The following is a 22,241-nucleotide window of genomic DNA, read 5'->3' on the forward strand; positions in this document are numbered from 1 at the left end:
TTCTTTATTTCTCTGCAAATCTTGGGCTGCAACGTTCAAAGATGAACATAATTTCCAACTACTGCTCAAGCCTTTCCTACTATTCCAAACACATGCACACCGAAACAAAGACACGCTTTTGATGCCTGAGATACCTACCCGTAAGTAAGCCGTGACATTCTTACAAGTCAGGGGAATTTTTTTGGACAATTTCAGTTGGAATAACTGGCTTGGTTGGTTGGTTTGCAGCAATAAAACCCGCCTCCCAAATTTCTGCTTCATATGATCCAGCTGTAGCTCTGTGTTTAGTTCTAGCAGACACAAGGAAACAGGCAGAAAATAACATGAGTCTGATGAAGATTAATAGAAAAACCACAATCTACAGTATACTATACATGTTGATAACTAGAATATAAAACACTTATCTTTTGTTGTACAAGACAAGGCTTTTGGCTCAAACATCTGCAGTGTTCTTATAGTCCATACTTATTTTGTTCATTATGGATATGTGAGTTTCCAGAAGATTAAGGAATGTGTAACGGAAAGACTGTACACTCACATAGCGATTTAAGACCACCGTCTAACTTGAGTACCGTCCAGAAGTGCTATCTGACAGCAATACTATGTTGCTTAGGATTAAGGGGAATTGATCCAGCATTCTATGGGGCATTAGATTAAGATCCTTCCCCCATTTACTACTACAACTAATGCCAAAATAAACCAAGGTGGAAAGGTGGATGGGTGGGAAATACGATTTAATAACTCACTTCTTAATTTCAGCTGCTTTCTCTTTAATTTCATTTCTGGCACAGCTGAGTTAAGAAACAGATTCATCCTGTTGTTGTTTTTTTTCTGAAGTGCTAAACATGCTGATAGGTTAATAAACAACCATGTTTTCATGCACATATTAAAAATTAAATTCTAAAGTTGCTCTGGTCATAGAAAAACTGTGGGCACAAAAAGAAGCCTGTGGCAATGAGGCAAAGCTACACACATTTGTTAACTGTCTTAAGAGAACTATGCTGTTTCCCCCCCCCCAAAACAAGACATCCCCTGATAATAAGCCCAATTGGGCTTTTGAGCACATCGCAATAAGGCCAAGCGCTTATTTCAGGGTTCAAAAAAATGTAAGACAGGTCTTATTTTTGGGGAAACATGATAGTTCTTAACTTTCTACAAATATTGCTTAAGGGACTACTGAATCTAGTTAATCCTATCTCATCAGAGACTGCGCAGTAAGAAAAATTGTGTTGTCTGCAATACTATCTCTACACTAGTGTTTCTCAATCTTGGCAATTTTAAGATGTGTGGCTTCAACTCCTAGAATCCCCAATCATCATGGCTGGCTGGGGAATTCTGGGACTTGACGTCCATATCAGTAGTGGGTGGCTACTGGTTCACCCTGGATCGGGCAACCAGTAGTGGCGGTGGTGGGAGGCTCTGCCCACCCGCCCGGATGTCTCTGCGCATGTGCAGAAGCTTCTGTGCACGCGCAGAAGTGTTGTGCGCGAGTGAACCGGTAGCAACGGGATTTGAAACCAACTACTGGTCCACATACCTTAAAGTTGTTAAGCTTTAGAAATACTGCTGTAGGGTATTGCTTCCAAGTTTCTGAAAAATCTTTCATCTTGAAGAACCCTCAAACCTCAGGATTTATATTGTCTTGATTTTTACCTAATTCCTCTTGTTATCTATGTACATCAGGGGTGTCAAACTCGCATTGTTATGGCATCACCACATGATATATTGTGACTTTCCCCCCTTTGCTAAACCGGACATAGGGGTGGCCAGTACGTGACGCATCTGGCCCAAGGGCAGCAAGTTTTCCGCCCCTGATGTACATGATCATGACCACAATGGCCTCTGTTCCTCCAAATTACTGGTTCAACACTCACCAATTTCTGATGGAATGTTCTTTCCTAACATTCGTACACACATCTGGATGTTGAAGCTGCATTGATGAGGAAAAAGACGAGGTTCATTTTACAGATCAAACAGAGCATACCTAACTGAAAAATAACTAACCATAGAACCCGCTTTTCTGAACCCCACCTGTACAATTGTAAATTTTATTATATGTTTAAATAAATTATTAATTTCATGAATTTATTTGAGGGTGAAGTGTCTTGTGCATGTATAGAGTGGGAATTTGACCTGAACATGGATATCCTTCCCGCTATGCTTACCAGCTGGCCTGTGCTCCTGGGCATGTTTTCGACTCTGAATCAAGCACATCAGGTATGGAAAGGTGGGCTTTGAGTGTAATCATTGGCTGAGCTCTAAGAAAGACAAACATAGCATTATTATAGGTGCATAGGTGTATATGCAGCTGGGATAAATGGATAAACTAAAGGATCTGTGGCAATGTCAGAAATCCTCTTACTCATTGTTGGTGAATGAGACAAAGGACTTTTCCAAAATTTCTAGTCATGGACATATCCTGATGGATGGGTAAAATTTCTCTACAATAACATTTTCTGCTTTTAACTACTAATTCAACAGTATCCGTACGCTGGGCCAGTCTTTTCCAATTTCATGCCCTTCTGTAGTGTTTTTCTACAGCTGATGGGAGCAATAGATCAACCCATTAGAAGACACTGCATTAAAGAAAGAAGTTCTGGTGTCAAGAGCAGCATCACATCACTCAGACCTTCCTCTGAGTGGACCTACTTTGATTGCAGGTTCTCTTTCCTTTTCCCCTGTGCTTGGGTGTATATCAACTTTTCTCAGCCAAAGGGCTTCTGTGTGAGTGGAGACAAGAACTGTAGAATTCCCACCATATCTGAAAGCCTTCAGGTTCGGGAATGCCAGCATATGCTTTTGTGAAGTTTGACACTAAGTTATGTGCAAAACTATGATGCAGTATAATAGATTTGGGTGGCCTCTAATTAGTTTTAATCCTTAGATATAAGGTCACTTTTCACCCACCTAGATATAGGGAATAGCTTTTATAGGCTTGATTTTAGTAAAAAAAAAAAAAAAAAAGATTCAGTTTTGGGCACAAGATGGAAAAAATGCTAAGACATTTTCCAAGATATTCAGGTGATACATCACTATTGCTTAGAACTGTTTCTTTTCTCAATTAGTTTTCTTTCCACAATCACCAAACTTGTCAAAGTGCAAACTCAACAATTCTATTTGCAAAGTAAGAACAACAAACACCATAACTCTGTAAGTTTTGGCTAGGAAATTACCATATTTGTAATTTAACTTAGTGTTTCCTATGGCAAAATTCTAGCTTATTCATAATTACAACAAGTCCCATCCCCCCCCAATCAATAGGATATAACAAAATCCTATATTGTAAACAGTTCTATATTTTTGAATTTGGCAAAACAATATTAAATAAGATTTTTAGGCACCCTTTTGCCTTTTCAATAGTTCCTTGAATTCTTTTTCTTTCTACACAATTTCATCTTCATTTATAAATTCACAGGCATTTGTTAAGTAAAAATGAAAAATAAAAAAGAGGAAGAGATTATCATTCACCTCTTCCTTTCCATCCATAAGAGAAAAGTAGCATAGAAAAAAACTTATGTCAAAATGAAGAGACTTTGCCATTTTCCAGACATTTTCTAGTCCCCACACTAAACCAATTGGTACAAATTCTTTGCAACCCTTTCAGCAAGTGTCCAGTATGTTTCCCTAAAGAGTGGGGGCTCTTGAAAGAACATATGACAGTTCTTGAAAAAGAAAGATGATGCCACAAATTTCAGAAAAAAAGCACTGACAGGTAGCTGCACTTCAAACTATGAGATCCAAAGGTCTTGGCCATACTCACTCACCTGTAGACAGCTACCTTGTTGGTTCTGAAAGCACCAACTAGCACATCTGGGTGTGAAGAAGAAGATAAAAAACAGAGGGGATTAAGGATGCAGCATTCCACCAATCATCATTCTGAGCCCCCAGTGCTACCCATCTCACTGAAAAGAATAGCAGTCAATCTAAGCTTTCCTTGTAAAAAGCACAGGATTTTTCACATATTCGTATCTTTGACTAATTAAAACATCTTTTGCAATCTACCTGTGGCCTAAATTAGTTTGTCCCTAACTACGTTCTCCTACATTGGTCTGGTTTATAGTTTCTAGTCAACAAGACCAAAGATCATGCTAGTTTGGAATTATGGAAGTCATTCCCCTTATTGTGATTGTCATGCTGATATATACACTATTAAACATATTGTGCAAGACTGCCCAGGACATGCATTCTCTGGTTCTTTAGAAGATCTACAGGAAGCAATACCAGGGGTGATCGCTTCGGTAGCTGAACTGGACATCCAGCTACAAGACCATTGCCATATCCCCCATAGAAGTTTTATATATAACTATGTGGATTGTGTAAATACTGTATGTTTACTTCTCTCTGTCATGTTTTCATCATATGTTAAACAACAACAACAACAACAACAACAATAATAGTGATAGAAGTCATCAATGGAAGTTATCATGCACTTAAAAGGGCCATGCTAGAGGAAAGCTGGTTGAGATCAAAATAAAACTTTTGGGAAACTTCAGCATTGTTCTACTTTGGTTCAAATAGCAATAGCACTTAGCTTTATATACTGCTTCACAATGCTTTACAGCCCTCTCTAAGCGGTTTTCAGTGTCAGCATATTGTCCCCAACAAGCTAAATCCTCATTTTACCGACCTTGGAAGGATGGAAGGCTGAGTCAACCTTAAGCCTGGTGAGATTTAAACTGTCAAACTACTGGCAATCAGCAATCAGCAGAAGTAGCCTGCAGCATTCTAACCACTGCGCCAGCACGGCTCTTACAGATTAGGCTAAGTATATGACATAACAAAATATTGTATTACCAGGATAGCCATTAAAATCAATGTCAGAGGCTCCACGGATGGCAAAGCCAAAACCAGCAGACTCAGAAAAAGGACTCTTGAGGATTTGGCTTGGCGATGCGCTCAGTCCTTCACTGTGCCCACAGTAGATGTAAACCTGGCCACCTCCATCTTTGCCCGCAAAGGGTGCTCCTATGGCTATGTCTGTGGAAACAAAATATAATGGCAAATATTTTCCATGGGGAAAATACAAGATGAAAAAGCCAAAAGAAAAGGAGGGTGGGGAGAAGCATTACAAGGGGTATTTCCAAATGCTGAATTAAACTGCTGTCCTTCAATCTTTAGCAAAAACGAACCACTGAACTACTGACCTTTCGATCAACCAGCTCAGTGTCTTAGCCACTGAGCCACCATGTCCCCTTTGGTCATAGCCCAAGTTAAATAAAGTGAAACCAATAACAGATTGGTGTCACAAAGGTAGCCTAATTTTATTTTTACTCAGGATTTTCCTTCTTTTCTTTTCTTTTCTTTTCTTTTCTTTTCTTTTTGTTTCTTTTCAATACAGGCAATTAATATTGACTTTCAGATTCTTCATTGTTCTCAGGAAGCAAAGATGAGCAAGAAGTTGATCCATCAGTCTTGCACTTAGCAAGACTATCAAGTTAAAGCATTTACAGAACAGCCAGCAGAGCAACTGATGGCATTGCACAATTCTGATATTTCACTACCAGTAGTACATTCAGTGTATCTAATTTTTTAGGGAGGTACAGCAGAATAGCAACAGATGGACTGGGTAGAGATGAGAACACCTCTCTGATCTCACCCACCAATTGAGTTTACTTCAGAAGTGGCAACGCTTAGCAGGTTTTACACACTTGTAGCTGTCATTGGACATTCTAATTTAAGGATAAAACATTATTTTAACCCCAGCATAGTGAATGATGCCTTAAGTCTGCCTCATCTAAGGGCTAGGGACTAGATGAAGACAAAATCATAAGGACATGGCAAAACAGCAACTACCACCACATTACCACGATAGGTTTTTGCGTTTTGCATTTGTATTATTTGTAACAATAAATGAATGTTTGTGCCGTGGGCAGTGGCAGACGGTTGATGACAAGACCAACTTCAAGCATTAGGAAGATAGAAGTTTAAACTGAGGGCTCTTTGAGTATCCTCCAAATTTAGGTTCCAAGAGACCAATAGACATGGATACTAATGGGGTGGTGAAAAGGTACTGCAGATGACCAAGGTTACTTTCAGGTGGATCTTTTAAAAAGATCTCAGCATGGACAGCAGGTTCCCTGTAAGGAAGAATGCAGCTTCTTTACAACCTCAAATGCATGCTTATTACCATCTAAACCATTCTAAGACCAGGGACCAATGCTTGCTTGTTTGTTTATGTATAAAATTTATAGGCTGCCCAACTTATCTCAAGGTAACTCTAGGCACTATTTAAATATTTAAAACTAGACTAAACATATCATCCATAGACATCTAGACTCAGCCACAAGGAATCCTAGATCATGTGATGATACAGTGGTCTCTCTTTCAACAGTGGGAGGTAGCTGAGCAGAGATACAACAGAGATTTTTCAGATTGCTTTCCTCCCTATTTCTCATCCATGCCTTCTTACCAATGTAGCCATCCTGATCTATATCACCCAAAGGAGCAATAGCCATGCCGAAACGGCCATAGACATCTCTGCCAGTCAACTTCTGCCAAGGAGTTCTGTAAGGGCGTGGGCTCCTCCGCTGTAGGTATAAGTAAACTCTTCCCACTTCATAGAGTTTCCAATCTGAGCGGCGCTCCATGAAAAGAGGGGCACCCACTAAAAGGTCATCTTTCCTGAGACACAGAAAAGAGGTTATACATAGCACAGTCTCCATCTCGGTTAAAGCAAATACAAATAACAATGGTAAGTGTAACCTGCCTAACACTGAGGCCTTAAATTACAGTAGATTTGCAGAAGTCTAACTATGGACTTTTCAAGAGGCATCTATCTAGCCAAAATAGGAACCAGCATACTGGTTCAGGCAGGCCTTATGGTTGCTCCATAAGGAGTCCTGCATACTCTTTCAATGCTGAATTATAGTTCCTTCCACCACCACCACTGAGAGATCATTTGAATTTCTTCCAAAAAAGAAATAAACAATGTGCAGCAGCATTGTTATGTATCAGATTCACAGACCCCACTTACCACTGAAACATACCTAAGAAGTGTAGTACTTATTACTGGAAGCTGCATCTACATAAAGGAGACTAGGAAAACAGGACCAAGAATACATATGTGCTTTGGAGTTGTAAGGGAAACTGCAAGGGGGCTGTTATTCTCCAATAACGTCTGTTCTGCTGTTTCTTTTTTAGACTGTTTCCCAGGACTCACACCATTCTCTTATGTGAGTAGTCCTGAGAATCTAGGCAATGATTCTTCTCTAGTATCATGCCTGGATTTTAATGAGAACCCAGATACCTTCCCCTTTCTCTTCTCTGAAAAGGCTAATTTGTTTTGAGATCAGGGAAAGTTATCTTGTTTTGAAGGAGATTGTGGCAATAATCAACACCTGTAAGACCTGGCATAATAATGTTGTTTTGTAATCAGTAAAGAGCAAGCAGAAGGATCAATGGTAGGTGTGTTCTTACAGACGCTTCTGCCTGTCACCTCAACGCTATCATTCTGAAATTAGGCCTCTTCTGTTTCCATTTTAAAATAAATTAATACTTCCAGTACAAGAGGATAAAGAAGCACTTTTCTTCTGTGTTTAGGAATAGTGTTTTTGTGTATGCCTGTTTATTTTAGAGCTAGTCTTGACTGTTGAATATTAGACAAGCCTTGTGACTTTCTTAGCAACATTTTCAGGAAGGGTTTCCCATTGTCTTCTTTCTAGGATTGAGAGAACATGGCTGGCCTAAGGCTACCTGCCTGCCTTTGTGCCTAGGACATTGTGACAATTCACACACCCCAATTTTTAATTCAGTGCCTTTAACCACTACACCAAACTGACTCTCTATGACTATATTAAGGCAATACAAATCAATGGGATATGATTTTATTTTTTTATTTTTTTATTTGTCCAACTTGTATGCCACCTTTCTCCAAAGACTAAAGGCCGCTTACAATGCATTTAAAAACCATATATAAAAACATTAAAAATTAAAACATTAAAAACAATTAAAATCCATTCACACCATTCATGGCCGGATCTCACCAGATCACAACAGCGAGATCAACGGCCCCAGGCCTGCCGGAAAAGCCAGGTCTTCACCGCTTTTCGGAAGGCCAATAGGGTGGGGATGGTCCGGATGTCAGGAAGTAACTGGTTCCAGAAAGCTGGGGCAGCCACAGAGAAGGTTCTCCCCCGCGGGCCCGCCAGCCGGCACTGTTTAGCTGACAGGACCCGGAGGAGACCAACTCTGTGGGATCTTATTGGTCGCTGGGAGCTATGAGGTAGAAGGCGGTCTCGAAGATAACCTGGCCCTGAGCCATGTAGGGCTTTAAAGGTAATAACCAACACCTTGAATTGTGACCGGAGACCAATAGGGAGCCAGTGCAGCTCACGGAGAATTGGTGTAATGTGGCTGTACCTAGGTGCACCCAAGACAGCTCGCGTGGCTGCGTTCTGGACCAACTGTAGTCTCCGAACACTTTTCAAGGGTAGCCCCATATACAGCGCATTGCAATAATCTAACCATGAGGTGACAAGGGCATGAGTGCATGTGAGGAGAGCCTCCTGATCCAAGTAGGGTAGCAATTGGTGCACCAGGCGAACCTGTGCAAAGGTCCCCCTAGCCACAGCTGACAGATGTTGCTCTAATCTTAGCTGTGAGTGTAGGAGGACACCCAAATTGCGAGCCCGTTCTGAGGGGGACAATTTATATACAATGATACATATTGTATCATTACCTACAGTAGAGGATAATAAGAGATATAAGATATACCACTGCTGGAGGTTATAAAATGATTCACTATTTTTATGGCTTTAATTGATCTTTAATTCAATAGTAATGAGGACATTTTAAAAATTATTATTAATGTATGTTCAAACAAAATTGAGTCCAAATGACAAATATTTTACAATATGAAAGATGAAAACTAAATGATTGTAACATTGTTGAGTTCAGGCTTAATCATGAATGTAATTGATTTCAAAGAGCTTGATTAAATCTTGATCCAGTCTAATGGAAACCATCATAACAGCTTATGGACCAGCAAAAGTAGACAAAATCATATTACAATACTGTAAAGTTATTAGATTGGAGTTCTGCCACTCTTTTGTACTTGTGCTCTATTTCTTCGTTAATTGTTGCAGATTCACACTTACGGAATGTAAATTTGAGTGAAAAAATATAATAGGCACTATTACAATCAGTGATGGGTTGCTACCTGTTTGCCCCAGATTGGGTGAACCGTTAGCGGTGGCAGCGGGAGGCTACGCCTAGCCGCTCAGATGCTTCTGTGCACAAAAGCATCACACACGCGGAAACACGCCCACACCCACACACAAAACATTAGCGATGGGTTTTGAAACCTGCCCCGATTACAATCTTACTTCTAATGTGTTTGATAAGGCTTTTAATGGAAAAAGTTGGTAACAGTATAAGGGTGTTAGGAGTATTTGTTATATTTGTTACATATATATATATATATATAAAAAGACAGAATTGTAGCTGCATAATATCTTTTTATTGGTGCTAGTAGGAGTATCAGGATTCCCTTTGCCAAAATTTCAACAACATCTAGCTGACAACAGAGGGCAGCAAATTCCCAAAATGGGCACATGAATCTCTTTAGATGCAAAAGGAAATCCTGGAAGAAAAACTGGAGGAAGCAAGTCAATTGATAGATAATTTCAGCATGTAAACTTTTTGGCTAACTTAGCATTTGTAGCTGCACTTTAGGGATAAATTACAAAGATCTGCATTCAGTGCTCCTCCAAATATCCACTCAGAGAGGTGTAGATGAAGGAGGCAATGACAAAGGGCTCACTGTCAGCCCCTGGTTTGTATTAGCAGACCAGGACACAGAGAAAACAGGAGCAATTGGCTACATTTATGGTGGCTGCTAAGAATTTGATTGTAGCTTCAGGGCCCCAGAAGTAAACTCTATTTTATTCATGTAATCAAGAGGATTTTATGATTTAAATGCTCTTGAAACCAAAACACTTTACATTCTCAAAACTTTCTTTGTAATCAGATAACAAACACATTCAGTAGATTGTTTTTCTAGTTTAGCAGGACTTGTTCTTAATGGAATGGCGGATGATTGGAACAAAAGGGATCGTTTGGGATGCCTGTGATATAATGGAAATAACTAGTTCTTGCCACATGAATCATTAAGATCAATGTCCAGAATTATTTAGCTACCAAATTGACTATTTAAGTTAAAGAGAGAGAGAGAATTTCAAAAATTTAGGGTCTTTTATTTCTATCCACAGCAGACATCTTTTTTGGCTATGATTATCAAATGGTGCCTTGAGGAGCACTGAGAAAGATGGCTGGAAACAAGGGCAACCAACAGAGGTGGTTACAATTGGTAATGGGGATAGGAAACTCTATGATGGTTATTTATCTGCTGCTAACAGCTAATCAAGCTGTAGAAGAAAAAGTGCTTCGGATGGCTACTCTCTTGCTTGTCCTTTATGATATTAAACTAAGCATGTGGTCCACACAGATCAGGACTTAACTGCTGTCACAATCTAGAAAATTATCTTTATCCACTTTTGTTTTTCCTTTTTCTTTCTTTTTCTTACCTTTCTTTTTTTTTTTAATATGCTCTTATTGTATTTACAAATTCTAACTTTAAAAAAAAACCAAAGAAACTGTTTCTCTCGTTCTCATTACACTAAACCATGAACTGGCAGAGTTAACATAGCCAAGCATTTAGTGTTGAATTCTAGTTGGCTTTCTCTTTTGAAGCATTTGAATAAAATTTCTATTCATGGACATCCAGTACACTGGCTGTTTAAGAGGGTTGGTGGAAGGAATGAAATGTTTGGAGGGCATCTGACAAGGCTAATGTAAGGATTACAACTCTTCAGAGATTTGGATAAAATTGGGATGAAGCAATGAAAACCTTCCTGAAAAATCTCACACTCTTGCCATTCCTCTTCTTGTACTCATGGGTTGAATGATAAACTTGGGGCTATATATCTACCCTTTTTAGACAACCATAGTATCTGGCAGTAGGTGTCTTTTGGTGTTTATTTGAAAGTAGAAATAATAAAATCAGCATCTAAGACTACGCAGCTAACTCCTTGGCTATAATTATTTTAAAAAAGCAATGAGAAAAAAAACCCTAAAGATTGGTGTTTTCAAGCAGCAACAACCCTTGTTAGCTAGGCTTGCTCATATTCACCAAATAATTTGTGGGCTTTAATACACAAAGTATTGTGCATTAATACTTTGTGGGCTTGTCTGGGACCCCCATTATCTGTCATCCCTGGATTTCCATCCTAGTATCTAGTTTTAGCGCACTCATGCTTCTGAATCTACTCATTGAGTCCCTGCTTTTACAACAGTCTTTGTATTAAGCCTTCATAATGCAAGATGACAAAGTCCCTAATTTCAGACCAAAGTTTGGTGGATTTAATAGCTATTCCCCCTCCCCCACCTAAATCAGATGCAATTTAAATTTAAGCTACTTTGGCCCCTCCTTTGGCCTTACCCATCTCCATTGATATCAGCAACTGCCACTGTATGCCCAAAATATGATGCCACCTGCAAAAGGAAAGAAGTGAAGTTAAAACCATCCTGGGAACTTATGTATTTGATACAATGATAGCTTGCCTTCCCATCAAAGAAATGGCCACATGGGAATTACTTTACGTTAGGAAGCACTGGCTAATTTCCAATTCTACTAGTCCAGTGACCTTCTGAAAACATTTTAAGAGCCATGAAGAATAAGGACTCAGGTTTACTTATCCAGCAATCCCATTTGTATTTTTAGGCTGTATGAGAAGAAAAATGTTTACAATGAACCAAGTGAGTAGAATCAGCAATAGTGCAAAATGTAAGTAATATTAAAAATAGCAAGAGCACTTAGACTTATATACCGCTTCAAAGTGCTTTACAGCCCTCTCTAAGCAGTTTACAGAGTCAGCATATTGCCCCCAACAATCTGGGTCCTCATTTTACCAACCTGGGAAGGATGGAAGGCTGAGTCAGCCTTGAGGCAATGAGACTCGAACTGCTGAAATGCTGGCAGCCAGCAGTCAGCAGAAGTAGCCTACAGTACTGCACTCTAACCACTGCACCACCATCACCAGAGTGGCTGTATTTATTATCTAAATCTCCTGGTTATTCTCCACCCTTTCAACTGGGAAAAGAGTATAAGGAAGTCCTCCCAAGCATCCTGCTTTTCAGGTAGGGTTACAAAAGCAAGAATTCCCAGCTAGCGTACATTTCAAACATATCTGGAAGGAACCACTAGACTGTTATTGATGGGTCAGAAGAAGCAAAGAAAACCATGTGAGAGAAAGATTTATTTTTTACCTGCTCACTGGAGATAGTCCAGAGAATGTGGAATTTATCGGTCCAGGTAAGAATTTCCACCTAAGATAAAAAATGGGGGCAAAGAATCAAGTAGATTAAAGCTCTATCCTCTCAAAGAGATCCAGCTATTTATGTTTTTCAGGAAACCAGAATATGCAGTATTTTCATATCCAAGAATATGAAAACCTGATATTGCTTGGCTAAAATTTCCATGTCTTTGCCCATTGGTCATGCTGGCTTGGCAGATTGGAACTGGAGTCCAAGATGTTATCTAGCCTGACCATCAAAAAGGTTTCATGCATCCCCTAGAGATAAGAAGTAGAGCACGAAGAATTCCAGATCAAGAGGGAATTGGGGACATAAAAAACCTATATTCCAAATAGACAAGCATTCCCTGTGGCAGCCATTCTGGATAAATCCCCCTAGAAAAGATCCTGACATGCTCACTGGCCCAAAACAAGTGGGAACACTTGCTATGTGACTGTCACTGTTTTTTATGAACCCAGACTTGTTTTCAGAGCAGTGGAGGGAGAAAATAATAAACTATTGTTGAATCCTAGAATAAATGCAACAGGGACATATATAAAATGTTTCTCTGCATACATGGAAGGAGACCATAATCTGTGCCATTGCTCAGGCATGCAACCCAGGGGTGCTATTCAGCAGGTTCTGACAGGTTCTGGAGAACCAGTAGTGAAAATTTTGAGTAGTTCGGAGAACCGGCAAATACCACTTCTGGCTGGCCCCCGAGTGGGGTGGGAATGGAGATTTTGCAATATCCTTCCCCCAGGAGTGGGGAGGGAATGTGGATTTTGCAGTATCCTTCCCCTGCCACACCCATCAAGCCATGCCCACCAAGCCACACCATGCCCACCAAGCCATGCCCACAGAACCAGTAGTAAAAAAATTTGAATTCCACCACTGATGCAACCCAATATAGACTTGATATTGGATCTATGGAGATTCTTAGTCATCCAGGTCATGGTTGTCCCAAAGGTGCTTTTTCAAGAGGCAACTGGACTTTCTGGTTTTTCTTTAAAGATGTTTCGCTTCTCATTCAAGAAGCTTCTTCAGCTCTGGATGGTGGGGAATGGAAGGATTTATACTCCTTGCAGACAGCTGGTCATTTGCATTCTTTTAGCGAGTTGTTAAGGTCACCTGGAGGTTTATCTGCGTCATCAGAATGCAAATGACTAGCTGTATGCAAGGCATATAAATCGAATATCAAGTCCAGATTCAGAGTATGTAAACTGAGCCTAAAGGAGCTCCCTAAAAAGGCTGCTGAGTAGCCCTTTATATACAGTAAATAAGCTGTTAATGTTTGGTTTGCACTTTTTTCTCTGGAAGAGACAAAATAAGTGCACCACCCTTTCCTTCATATTTCTTCTGCTTGTGTCTTGTACTTACCGCTCCTTGTGTCAGGCTCATGTTAGGAATGCCCACTACATATTCTGCAAATAGAAGGGTATCTCAGTAGTTACAAAACACCTGGCAAGCTAATTCGTTCATGAGCTAGGCATGGAATTCATGCTGAAAATCCTGTTGCCTACTAAATTCCTGAATTTTGGGTGGGGAGTACTAAGATTAGAGAGGCTTAGACATCCTAATCAGATATTAAACAAATACTCTTGAAAAACTGGGTGTTCTTGGCTAATGCGATTGGAAACAATTGAAGTGAACATTAAAATATTCATTTTAAATTCCTGCCAAAAAGATCATAAAGTTCACTAAACAACAAAATAGCCAGGAAGCAGATCTCTTCTTAACTCTGTTGATCCCAACCAACTCCAGAGGAAGTTTAAGAGGAAAATTTCAGAGGAAAAATAAACTTCATTTACCTTGTGACGTTGAGTCTTCATTAAACTCCCCCAAAGCCACAGAGTAACCTGCATGGAAGGAAAGATTGGGCAATTTGTGGGCAACTCACTTGGACATGAAGTACCTGTTTCCTGAATCCTAGGGCAAGGCAATCAAAATAATCCCTAGGGAATCAAACAGGATGACAATGCTCCTGTTGGCAAGCATTGTAAGTCATTTTGAGCAGGTTTGACCATCTAGATATCAGGTAATTTTTATTCTGCACACCTTAGTATGTGTTTCTACATAGTCTTTATCTGAACATGGGCTCCACGTTCCACAATTTTAGCATGGCATAGCATGCCCCAGTGGAGAACTGTCTTTTGCTTAAGGCAGGGGCCGAACCCCTGGGCAGTCGGCCCACTATCAGGCCGCAGCCCATTTGCACAAATGGCAGGTGAGCGTGCATGCATACCTCCATTTGCACACAAGTGCCAGGTACTCATGCTCATGCGCGTAGCTCCATTTGTGCAAATGACGGGCATGGGCACCCGTGGCTTGCACATATGGAGTTACACATGCTCACATACGTGCCTGTCACTCACACAAAACCGCCTCCTACCCTCATCCCTACCAGTTCGCTAAGATGGAAAAGTTGGGGACCACTGGCTTAAGACATACCTATAACTTTTTTTTCTTCTGTTCTATTGTGTCAAATTATTGGAGATCGCCTGGACTAATCTCTGCAGTTTTCTTAGCTAGGTTTTTTAGAAGTGGCTTGTCTTTGCCTCCTTCCTGGAGCTGGGAGAAGGTAACTATCCCAAGGTAATTACCCAGCTTGCTTTTTGCCCAAGACGGGACTAGAACCTCAAGGCTTCCTTGAGACGGGACTAGAACCTCAAGGTTTCTAGCTGATTATCAAATAACCAAATTATCTCTCATTTATAGCATGCATTCATCCAAACAAAAGCAGACATCAACAATGTGATCTTGAGCACAGAATTCTCCATCTAGAGTATTTCAGCTTTCATACTAAATTTCCCTGGGCTGTGCAACAAAATGGGGAGAGTGGTCTATAATGCTTCTAAATGAATGGATAATGTTAAAGATCCTTATTTATTTATTTATTTATAAAATTTATTAGCCGCCCATCTTACCATAGGGTAACTCTGGGCAGCTTACAGTTACATCTAAGCTAAAACATAAAAAGTTAAAATAAAACCTTAAAACCAAAGACACATGGGGAGGGCAGGGCCAGAGCCCGGGAGAGGGCGGGAGGGGGGGGAGTGGAATCTGTTATTACTCAATCAACCACCTCTATTTTGCTGTTCCCTCACTGGGGCCCCAAGCTGACTGGCAAAGCCACATGTTAAGGCCCTTATGAAAAGATAGGAGGAGGGTTGGGGCCAACCTCATAATGGGGGTGGGAAGGGGCAAGATGTTTCAGAAGCCAAAAATAATATGCAGGCAGCATATGATTTCTGAAGCTAAAGAGAGATAATTTCTCAGGAGGGAGTAATAGTTGAAAAGTTAGGCCTAGGAAAGGTAGGGTACAGGACATTATTTTAAAAGGGAACAGTAATTGCTATTTACTAAAAAATTAAGCTCATTTAACAATAGTTGTGGCATGACAAGGAAGGTCAGGGTCAAAAATAGGTAGGTAGGTAGGTAGGTGGATGGGTGGGTAGGCAGGCTTCTCTCTCTTTTGCTCCCTCATTTTGTCTCTTTCTCTTTTTTCCCTCAGCCAGCCAGCATGTTACAAGGAGATGGATTTAGCACATAGTGGAGCTGATCCCTTGTAGAAGCTGTTTGAACAGAAGTGTCCACGGCAGTCAATTAACTCTGCAATTGAAGAGCCACCCCTTTGTGTAAATGCCTCTGCAGGCCTTCAGTTGTAATCATGCCTATCATCTTGACTTTTTAAAAAAACCCTTCCTCCGTACAGACACCCTGGTTTAGAATTAGGCCAAGGGCCACTTCTAATATGAAAGTGGTTGATGGTTCACTTTTGGCATATCAGCAATGAGCAAGAAGAACTGGTATAGCTAGTTTTAGCCAGAGAAACCCCATTTTGTTGAAAACTTTTCATGTTTTTAGCTTTGGGGCTTCTCATTCTTGGGCCTCACCCTCTTACCTTAAACCTGGGAGGCTACCTGATAGCCTGATCAAGGAACTCAAAGCAGCAGTTTGGTTAAGGGCTAAAGTCCTTTTCCTGTTCCAGATAAATTAGCTAGAAAGTTTTGCATAATTCATTATCAGCCGTATCAGTTAGGGACAAAAGACGGAGGGCTATAATGTGTGCTTTTGTTTTCGAAAGTGTATAAAAACAATTCTATAATTTGTGTGTGGGGGGAGGTCGTCTCTCTTGATTTGTGATGTAGTCCCAAGAGCACACTTCCTTGTGCTATACAGAACAAACAGGTTGCAATTTCCTGCATAGTGTGATAATTGGCTACTTTGCACCAGAGAAAAACAAATTCAGCATTTGACTGGACCAATTCATGGTTTGGCCGTCAAGCACAAAGGAAAAAGAGATCCCTCAAAAAAAAAAAAAAAAGAGGAACATTTGCTAAGTACTTTGGGCCCAACTCCTAAACTCCTCTGGTACATGCCACCTTGACCTTCTGTATGCACCCAGAGTCTGCTGAAAGAAAAGAATGCTAACTCACCTTGGTATCCATCATCATATTTATTCGTTATATAATCCTCTGTTATCAGTTCTGAATTCACGTACCACAACAAAACGGAAGATGAATCAGGATATTTTGCTTCAACATTTGACAGGGCAACTGAATAGAACAAACCTAAAAAAAGACAAGTGACACATTTGTCTATAATGGCAGCAGGACTCTAATTGGACAAACTGCTAGATGGGAGACTGCAGGTCCAGAACATCTACAATACATAAGTATTTCTCAACCTGAGCAGTTTTAAAATGTGTGGACTTCAATTCCCAGAAATTCCCAGCCATATACTGTATACTTCCTTTCCTGTTTCTGACCTGATTGCATCAATAGCAATAGCACTTAGACTTATATACCACTTCACAGTCCTCTCTAAGTGGTTTACAGAGTCAGCATATTTCCCCCAACAATCTGGGTCCTCATTTTACTGACCTCAGAAGTCAACCTTGAGCTGCTCAGTATTGAACTCCTGGAGTGAGCATCCCAAAGGTGCTTTTTCAATAGGCAACTGCACTTTCTGATTTTTCTTTGAAGACATTTCGCTTCTCATCCAAGAAGCTTCTTCAGAAAGTCCAGTTGCCCCTTGAAAAAGCACCTTTGGGATAACCGTAACCTGGATGACTGAGAATCTCCATAGACACCTGGAGTGAACAGTGAGTTAGCCTGCAGTACTGCATTCCAACTACTGTGCTACCATGGCTCTAATATCATGATGGAACTGAACAAAAGTCAGTTTTAGTCTAGCATTTTATTCCCATGATAGCTATAAGATATCTGCAGATATCTACAAACACAATTAGTATAATGGGTCTAATTGAATAGTTGTACTCAATGGGTAAGTACAATTAGACCCAGCCTCCTCCAGAAACTAACTAACAGGTAGTCCTCAATTTATGATCACAGTTGACAGCAAAATTTTCATTTCTAAGCAAGGCAAGTGAGTTGAGTTTTATGTAATAACCTTTTTTTGCCAATGAAACATGCGGTCATTAAGCCAATCTGATACTGGGCTGATAATAGTAATATAGCTACTACGATATCATCATCCATGAATGCTGTTCAAATCAGATGTCTATAGATGTTTATTCAGCTCCCCTCCCATAAAGCATGAAGGAGTTATTCCTCCTGCCTGTCCTCCCCATTTTCTAATTTAATAGGTTTAGCTTTACATCTACAGTAAGATTGTGAGGTTGAGAAAATAAAACATCACACTGTATATTGTATTAGTACTTGTTTTCCCCTTAAGCTAAACAGACCAAGGTACAACTTTTCTTCACAGGGGGTACTGCTTCAATTCATTATCTATTTTTATTGCTCTTTTTGGCAACTTCTCAATATCTGCAATAAATGATTGAAATGATTGACAAGTACAGGACATAGTATTTTGAGGACAACAGGTTTTCTTGGTGTTCACAATAGTTGATACATTTACCTGTGAAGTAATATCCACCTGGTGCACCAAGCATCAGCCTCCCAGACTGTGGGAAGAAGACAAAAAAAAAAGGGGGGGGGAGGGGGAGAAGTATAGCCCAAGTCAGCCAAAGACTAGTAGAAATACCTAAGAAGTCAGAATATGAGTTATATCTATTTCACAATCAGTTTTTGCTGATTATCTTCCTGAATTTTGCAAAAAGGAATATAAAAAAGACATGGTTAGATTATGATTTAATCATTATGGCATATAAACCATAGGATAATGTCTAAGTGTAAGAACAGGATCCATTCTGGGTCAGCCACCAGGACTAGAGATTTAGGTTTATTAAATATCTGGTCCCAGTGACCGACCGCCCCAGACTGGACACATAAATTCACCTTCATTCCTGAGCGCAAGAACTATTATGGTTTATACAACAACAAAACATATGTTAGCACAGTGAGTCAACCTAGTCTTTATATGCCTGTTTTTTTCTGCCTGCCTGTTCAGGTCTTTGCAAGAAAGATTCATGTCCATCATCAGTGTTTTCAGCTTTTAGCGGGTAGATATTTGGTGTAAGCTGGCTATATGTCACTGGAGAAATACCTGCTGTATTGTCTCTTTACAGTTAGCTTTCTTCAGAACCATCTTGAATCTGCTAGTGATAACAAAATTAGTATTGTAGAAGCTCCCATTGTCTGGCAAGCTTGTTCACATGACCACTGAATCATGGCAGCCAAGGCTAAAAGCCATTGAACACTGTAGATAAATAGATAGATAGATGATAGATAGATAGATAGATAGATAGATAGATAGATAGATAGATAGATAGATAGATAGATACGTAGGTAGGTAGGTAGGTCTAGGTCTAGTCTAGGTCTAGGTCTAGGTCTAGGTCTAGGTCTAGGTCTAGGTCTAGGTCTAGGTCTAGGTCTAGGTCTAGTCTATATATTGTTGAGTTACATACCCCTATGGGACATAGATATTCATAACAAGCACGTGCATCAACCGTGTCAAAATGATTCAAGAATCATAATGCCATTGTCAAATGATGTAATTACATATTTACACTAAGCCACATTGTTTGTGTGATGGCACATACTGTATGCTCCCAGTTTCTATTCCCTTCACCACCAAGAAGACCAAAGGATACACACCTCATTGCTAGGAAAATCAATTTTCATTTGTCATCGCCCTATCAACGTCTTCAAGAGGCTGGCTTACATATAACAGCAATTTTACTTTACAATAAGATGAATCAGTGTCTTGTCTTCCCAGATTACCAGAAACACAAGAAGCATTTAAGTTTGTACAAAGTTATAGACAATTCCATCACTACTTTCTCCTGGAATTTTTTCTAACCGTGCTAGCAAGGGGTAACCATGCTAGTCAGCCACTTGGAGTTTGCAGAATGGTTGTCTCCTGCCCATTGCATTTTTCTCCTGCAAAACTCACCTGAGAGATGGTGAAGCTGAATCCAATTTCACAGTAACGCTTGTCTTTTTCTGATGAAATAAACAGATGAGAAGTTCAAAAAGCAAGTGACATTAGAGAGCCTTCCTAAGGAGGGATCCCAAAGCTCTTCCCTTACCCATTTTTCAAGCTTACCCATTCTGTTTGGCAGCCTAGACAATTGGTGCATCAACTGCCAAGGACAGATTTCATTATTTTTCCTCTTCAGAATTTTAGTGCTCTAGTTATCTTAGGGCCTTAACCTTAACCCTGCTTCATTTATATATGTTGGGATCTTTTGATAATCTCAGTAAATATTGATAATCTTCCTATAACAGACAGGCATTTACACACTAAAAATGAATTGTAATCTATTAAACTAGAATGTTATGAAAAATTCACTTTTCTGAGGATGGTGATTTTTCATATTATTTTGATTAAAATTTGGAGAGTCTGCTTCTTAGGGAATGGGTTTATTTCTGCATATACTGGGTACTTTATCTACAGGATAATGTGTACTTTAAAAAAGCTGAGAGAAAAACCTAATGTATATACTCACTCACAGACAAGCCCCTCCCTGGGTAATCTAAACCCAGTTTGGAGGAGACATATTTTGGCACTTAAAATTCTCATCTTATCGATGAGTATCATCAGTGTCTCTAAGAAGGCTTATGTGTACAATTCAGACAGCCCATTTGTGAATTATTTACTTAATATAGCACAGCACTACTAGGTCAATTTGCATAATCAGGCATGAAGTAATTTGGGGCCAAAAAGCTAAGCTTCCCTTAAGGCATCTTCACAACCTGTTGATTGGCTGTAGTCCAGTGGCTGGTTGCCCCCGGTTCGCACCGGTTCTATAGAACCGGTAGTAAAACTGGCGGGAGGCTCCACCCACTGACCCTGACATCATGAAAATATAACATATAATATGAGAGAAGAGTGCTCGCGCACGTGAGTGAAGAGTGCGTGCGCGCGGCCCTGTTGCAAACCGGTAGTAAAGGTAAGTAGAACCCACCCCTGCTGTAGTCCCAGCAGTCACTAGGCCATGGAAGATTTTAGGCATGGCATCTTCCTTTAGATAGCCCACCTTCCTCTTTTCCTCACCATATGCATGCAATACTCACCACCTGAGCTTGAATTGTAAGCAGAGTGCATTTGGACGTTACGGCATGGAGAGTATTCAGAGAATTTCTGACGGTCTCCTGTGGCCAAGAAACAGCTGCCCACTGGAGTTTTAGTGGTCTCTTCCTTATTCCCTATGGCATTCCAGTGTTGCAGTGGGGCACAGGCCTGACAGTTTGAAAGGAGGAAAAGGGGATGTTGTAGCACTAACAATCAGTGAGACACAATGAGCTTGTTGTAGAATAAATGTGGCCAAACAAAACAATTTCAAGTAAATCAGCAAAAGGGTCAAACTAACAACTGAACATTTTGTTAAGCCATAATCAGACTTGTTGTTTAGCATTCCCTAAAAGAACCATCATTTGTAGTAGAGGGATCTTCTAGAAGATCCCACCTATGTATAAGATTCTATTACATACTTGCACACCCAGAGCTGCATGGGCCTGAAAATCTACATACTTTCCTGTAGCGATCAAGGAGGTTAAACATATGGAGAGTGGGGATAAAGACCAGTGGCCAGACTGTTTATCTAATGTTCTTTCCCTTCATTCTTTTTTGACATTAGGAAGCTTTGTTATAATAGAGAATAGATAATAGCTCTCCAGATTTTCACTTCAGCTCTGTCACCTCTCATTGACTTGGTTGGCTGGAGCTGAAAGTACCCCCGTTTCCCCAAAAACAAGACTGGGTCTTATTTTCTTTTGGGTCCCAAAATAAGCACTAGGGCTTAATTTCAGAGGGTGACTTATTTTCCCCTCCGTGTACGGGAGACCCACTTCTGTTTGCTTGTGGTGGGACAGGAGGCTGTGCGGCTTGCCAGTGCTGCCACCATGAGTCAGGGGGGATGCAGCTTCCCCCTGCACCAGCTTATACCTCGGGGCCTGTGCAGCCAGTCCACCCATCCCCAATACCTGCCTTGCCTCACGGCCACTGCACCAGCATCCCTGTCCAACAGGACCCTGCGTGGCTGATGGTCCACTTCTGCTTGCTCACAGCTGCAACAGAGCAGGAGGCTGCACAACACACCAATGCTTGTACTATGGCCATAAGGTGAGACGGGTGAAACTGCCCATGCACCCTACACTGGCTTACCTCAGGGCCCTGCAGCCAGTCCACCCATGCCCCAACACCTTCCTCACTTCGCAGCAGCAGCAGCAGCAGCAGCAGCAGCAGCCCTGTCCAGCAGGACCCTGCATGGCTGCTGGCCCACTTCTTCTGCTTGCAACAGAACATGCACCGACACCTGTCTCACCTCGTGGCCAAGGCACCAACACACTGCTCAGCCTCCTGCTCCATTGCAGTTGTAAGCAAGCAGAAAAAGTGGGCTGGTGACCACTTGGGCTCCTGCTGCACATGGCTGTTGATGCTGCTGCTGCAAGGCAGGTGTCAGAGCGTGGATGGCCTGGTTGTGTGGGCCCTGAGGTAAGCCAGTGTGGGGTGCATGGGGCAGCATCCCCTCTTGCCTTCTGGCCATGGCCCAGCAAGCAATCAGATGGAAGGGGCAG

General features: G+C 40.8%; 1 protein-coding gene across 3 annotated transcripts in view; it reads right to left on the minus strand.

Moving 5' to 3' along the window:
• ITGA2B (integrin subunit alpha 2b) overlaps window positions 1-22,241 on the minus strand; it is a 49,919-nt gene that overhangs the window by 20,181 nt on the left and 7,497 nt on the right. For 2 of the 3 annotated variants that reach the window (XM_034416047.3, XM_034416046.3), the window contains exons 4-17: window positions 20,739-20,904; window positions 19,615-19,664; window positions 18,178-18,223; window positions 16,731-16,865; window positions 14,103-14,150; window positions 13,672-13,715; window positions 12,265-12,324; window positions 11,438-11,490; window positions 6,410-6,621; window positions 4,795-4,977; window positions 3,765-3,810; window positions 2,166-2,258; window positions 1,875-1,930; window positions 139-290 (exon numbers count right to left, since the gene is read on the minus strand). In XM_034416047.3, the coding sequence (XP_034271938.1) occupies window positions 139-290; window positions 1,875-1,930; window positions 2,166-2,258; window positions 3,765-3,810; window positions 4,795-4,977; window positions 6,410-6,621; window positions 11,438-11,490; window positions 12,265-12,324; window positions 13,672-13,715; window positions 14,103-14,150; window positions 16,731-16,865; window positions 18,178-18,223; window positions 19,615-19,664; window positions 20,739-20,904 (1,344 nt within the window). The remainder of the gene's footprint in view (window positions 1-138; window positions 291-1,874; window positions 1,931-2,165; window positions 2,259-3,764; window positions 3,811-4,794; window positions 4,978-6,409; window positions 6,622-11,437; window positions 11,491-12,264; window positions 12,325-13,671; window positions 13,716-14,102; window positions 14,151-16,730; window positions 16,866-18,177; window positions 18,224-19,614; window positions 19,665-20,738; window positions 20,905-22,241) is intronic. The other variant, XM_034416049.3, reaches the window with a different exon arrangement.

The sequence above is a fragment of the Pantherophis guttatus genome, chromosome 4 (assembly GCF_059756535.1).
Source record: "Pantherophis guttatus breed Tessera chromosome 4, ASM5975653v1, whole genome shotgun sequence".
Lineage (NCBI taxonomy): Eukaryota > Metazoa > Chordata > Lepidosauria > Squamata > Colubridae > Pantherophis > Pantherophis guttatus.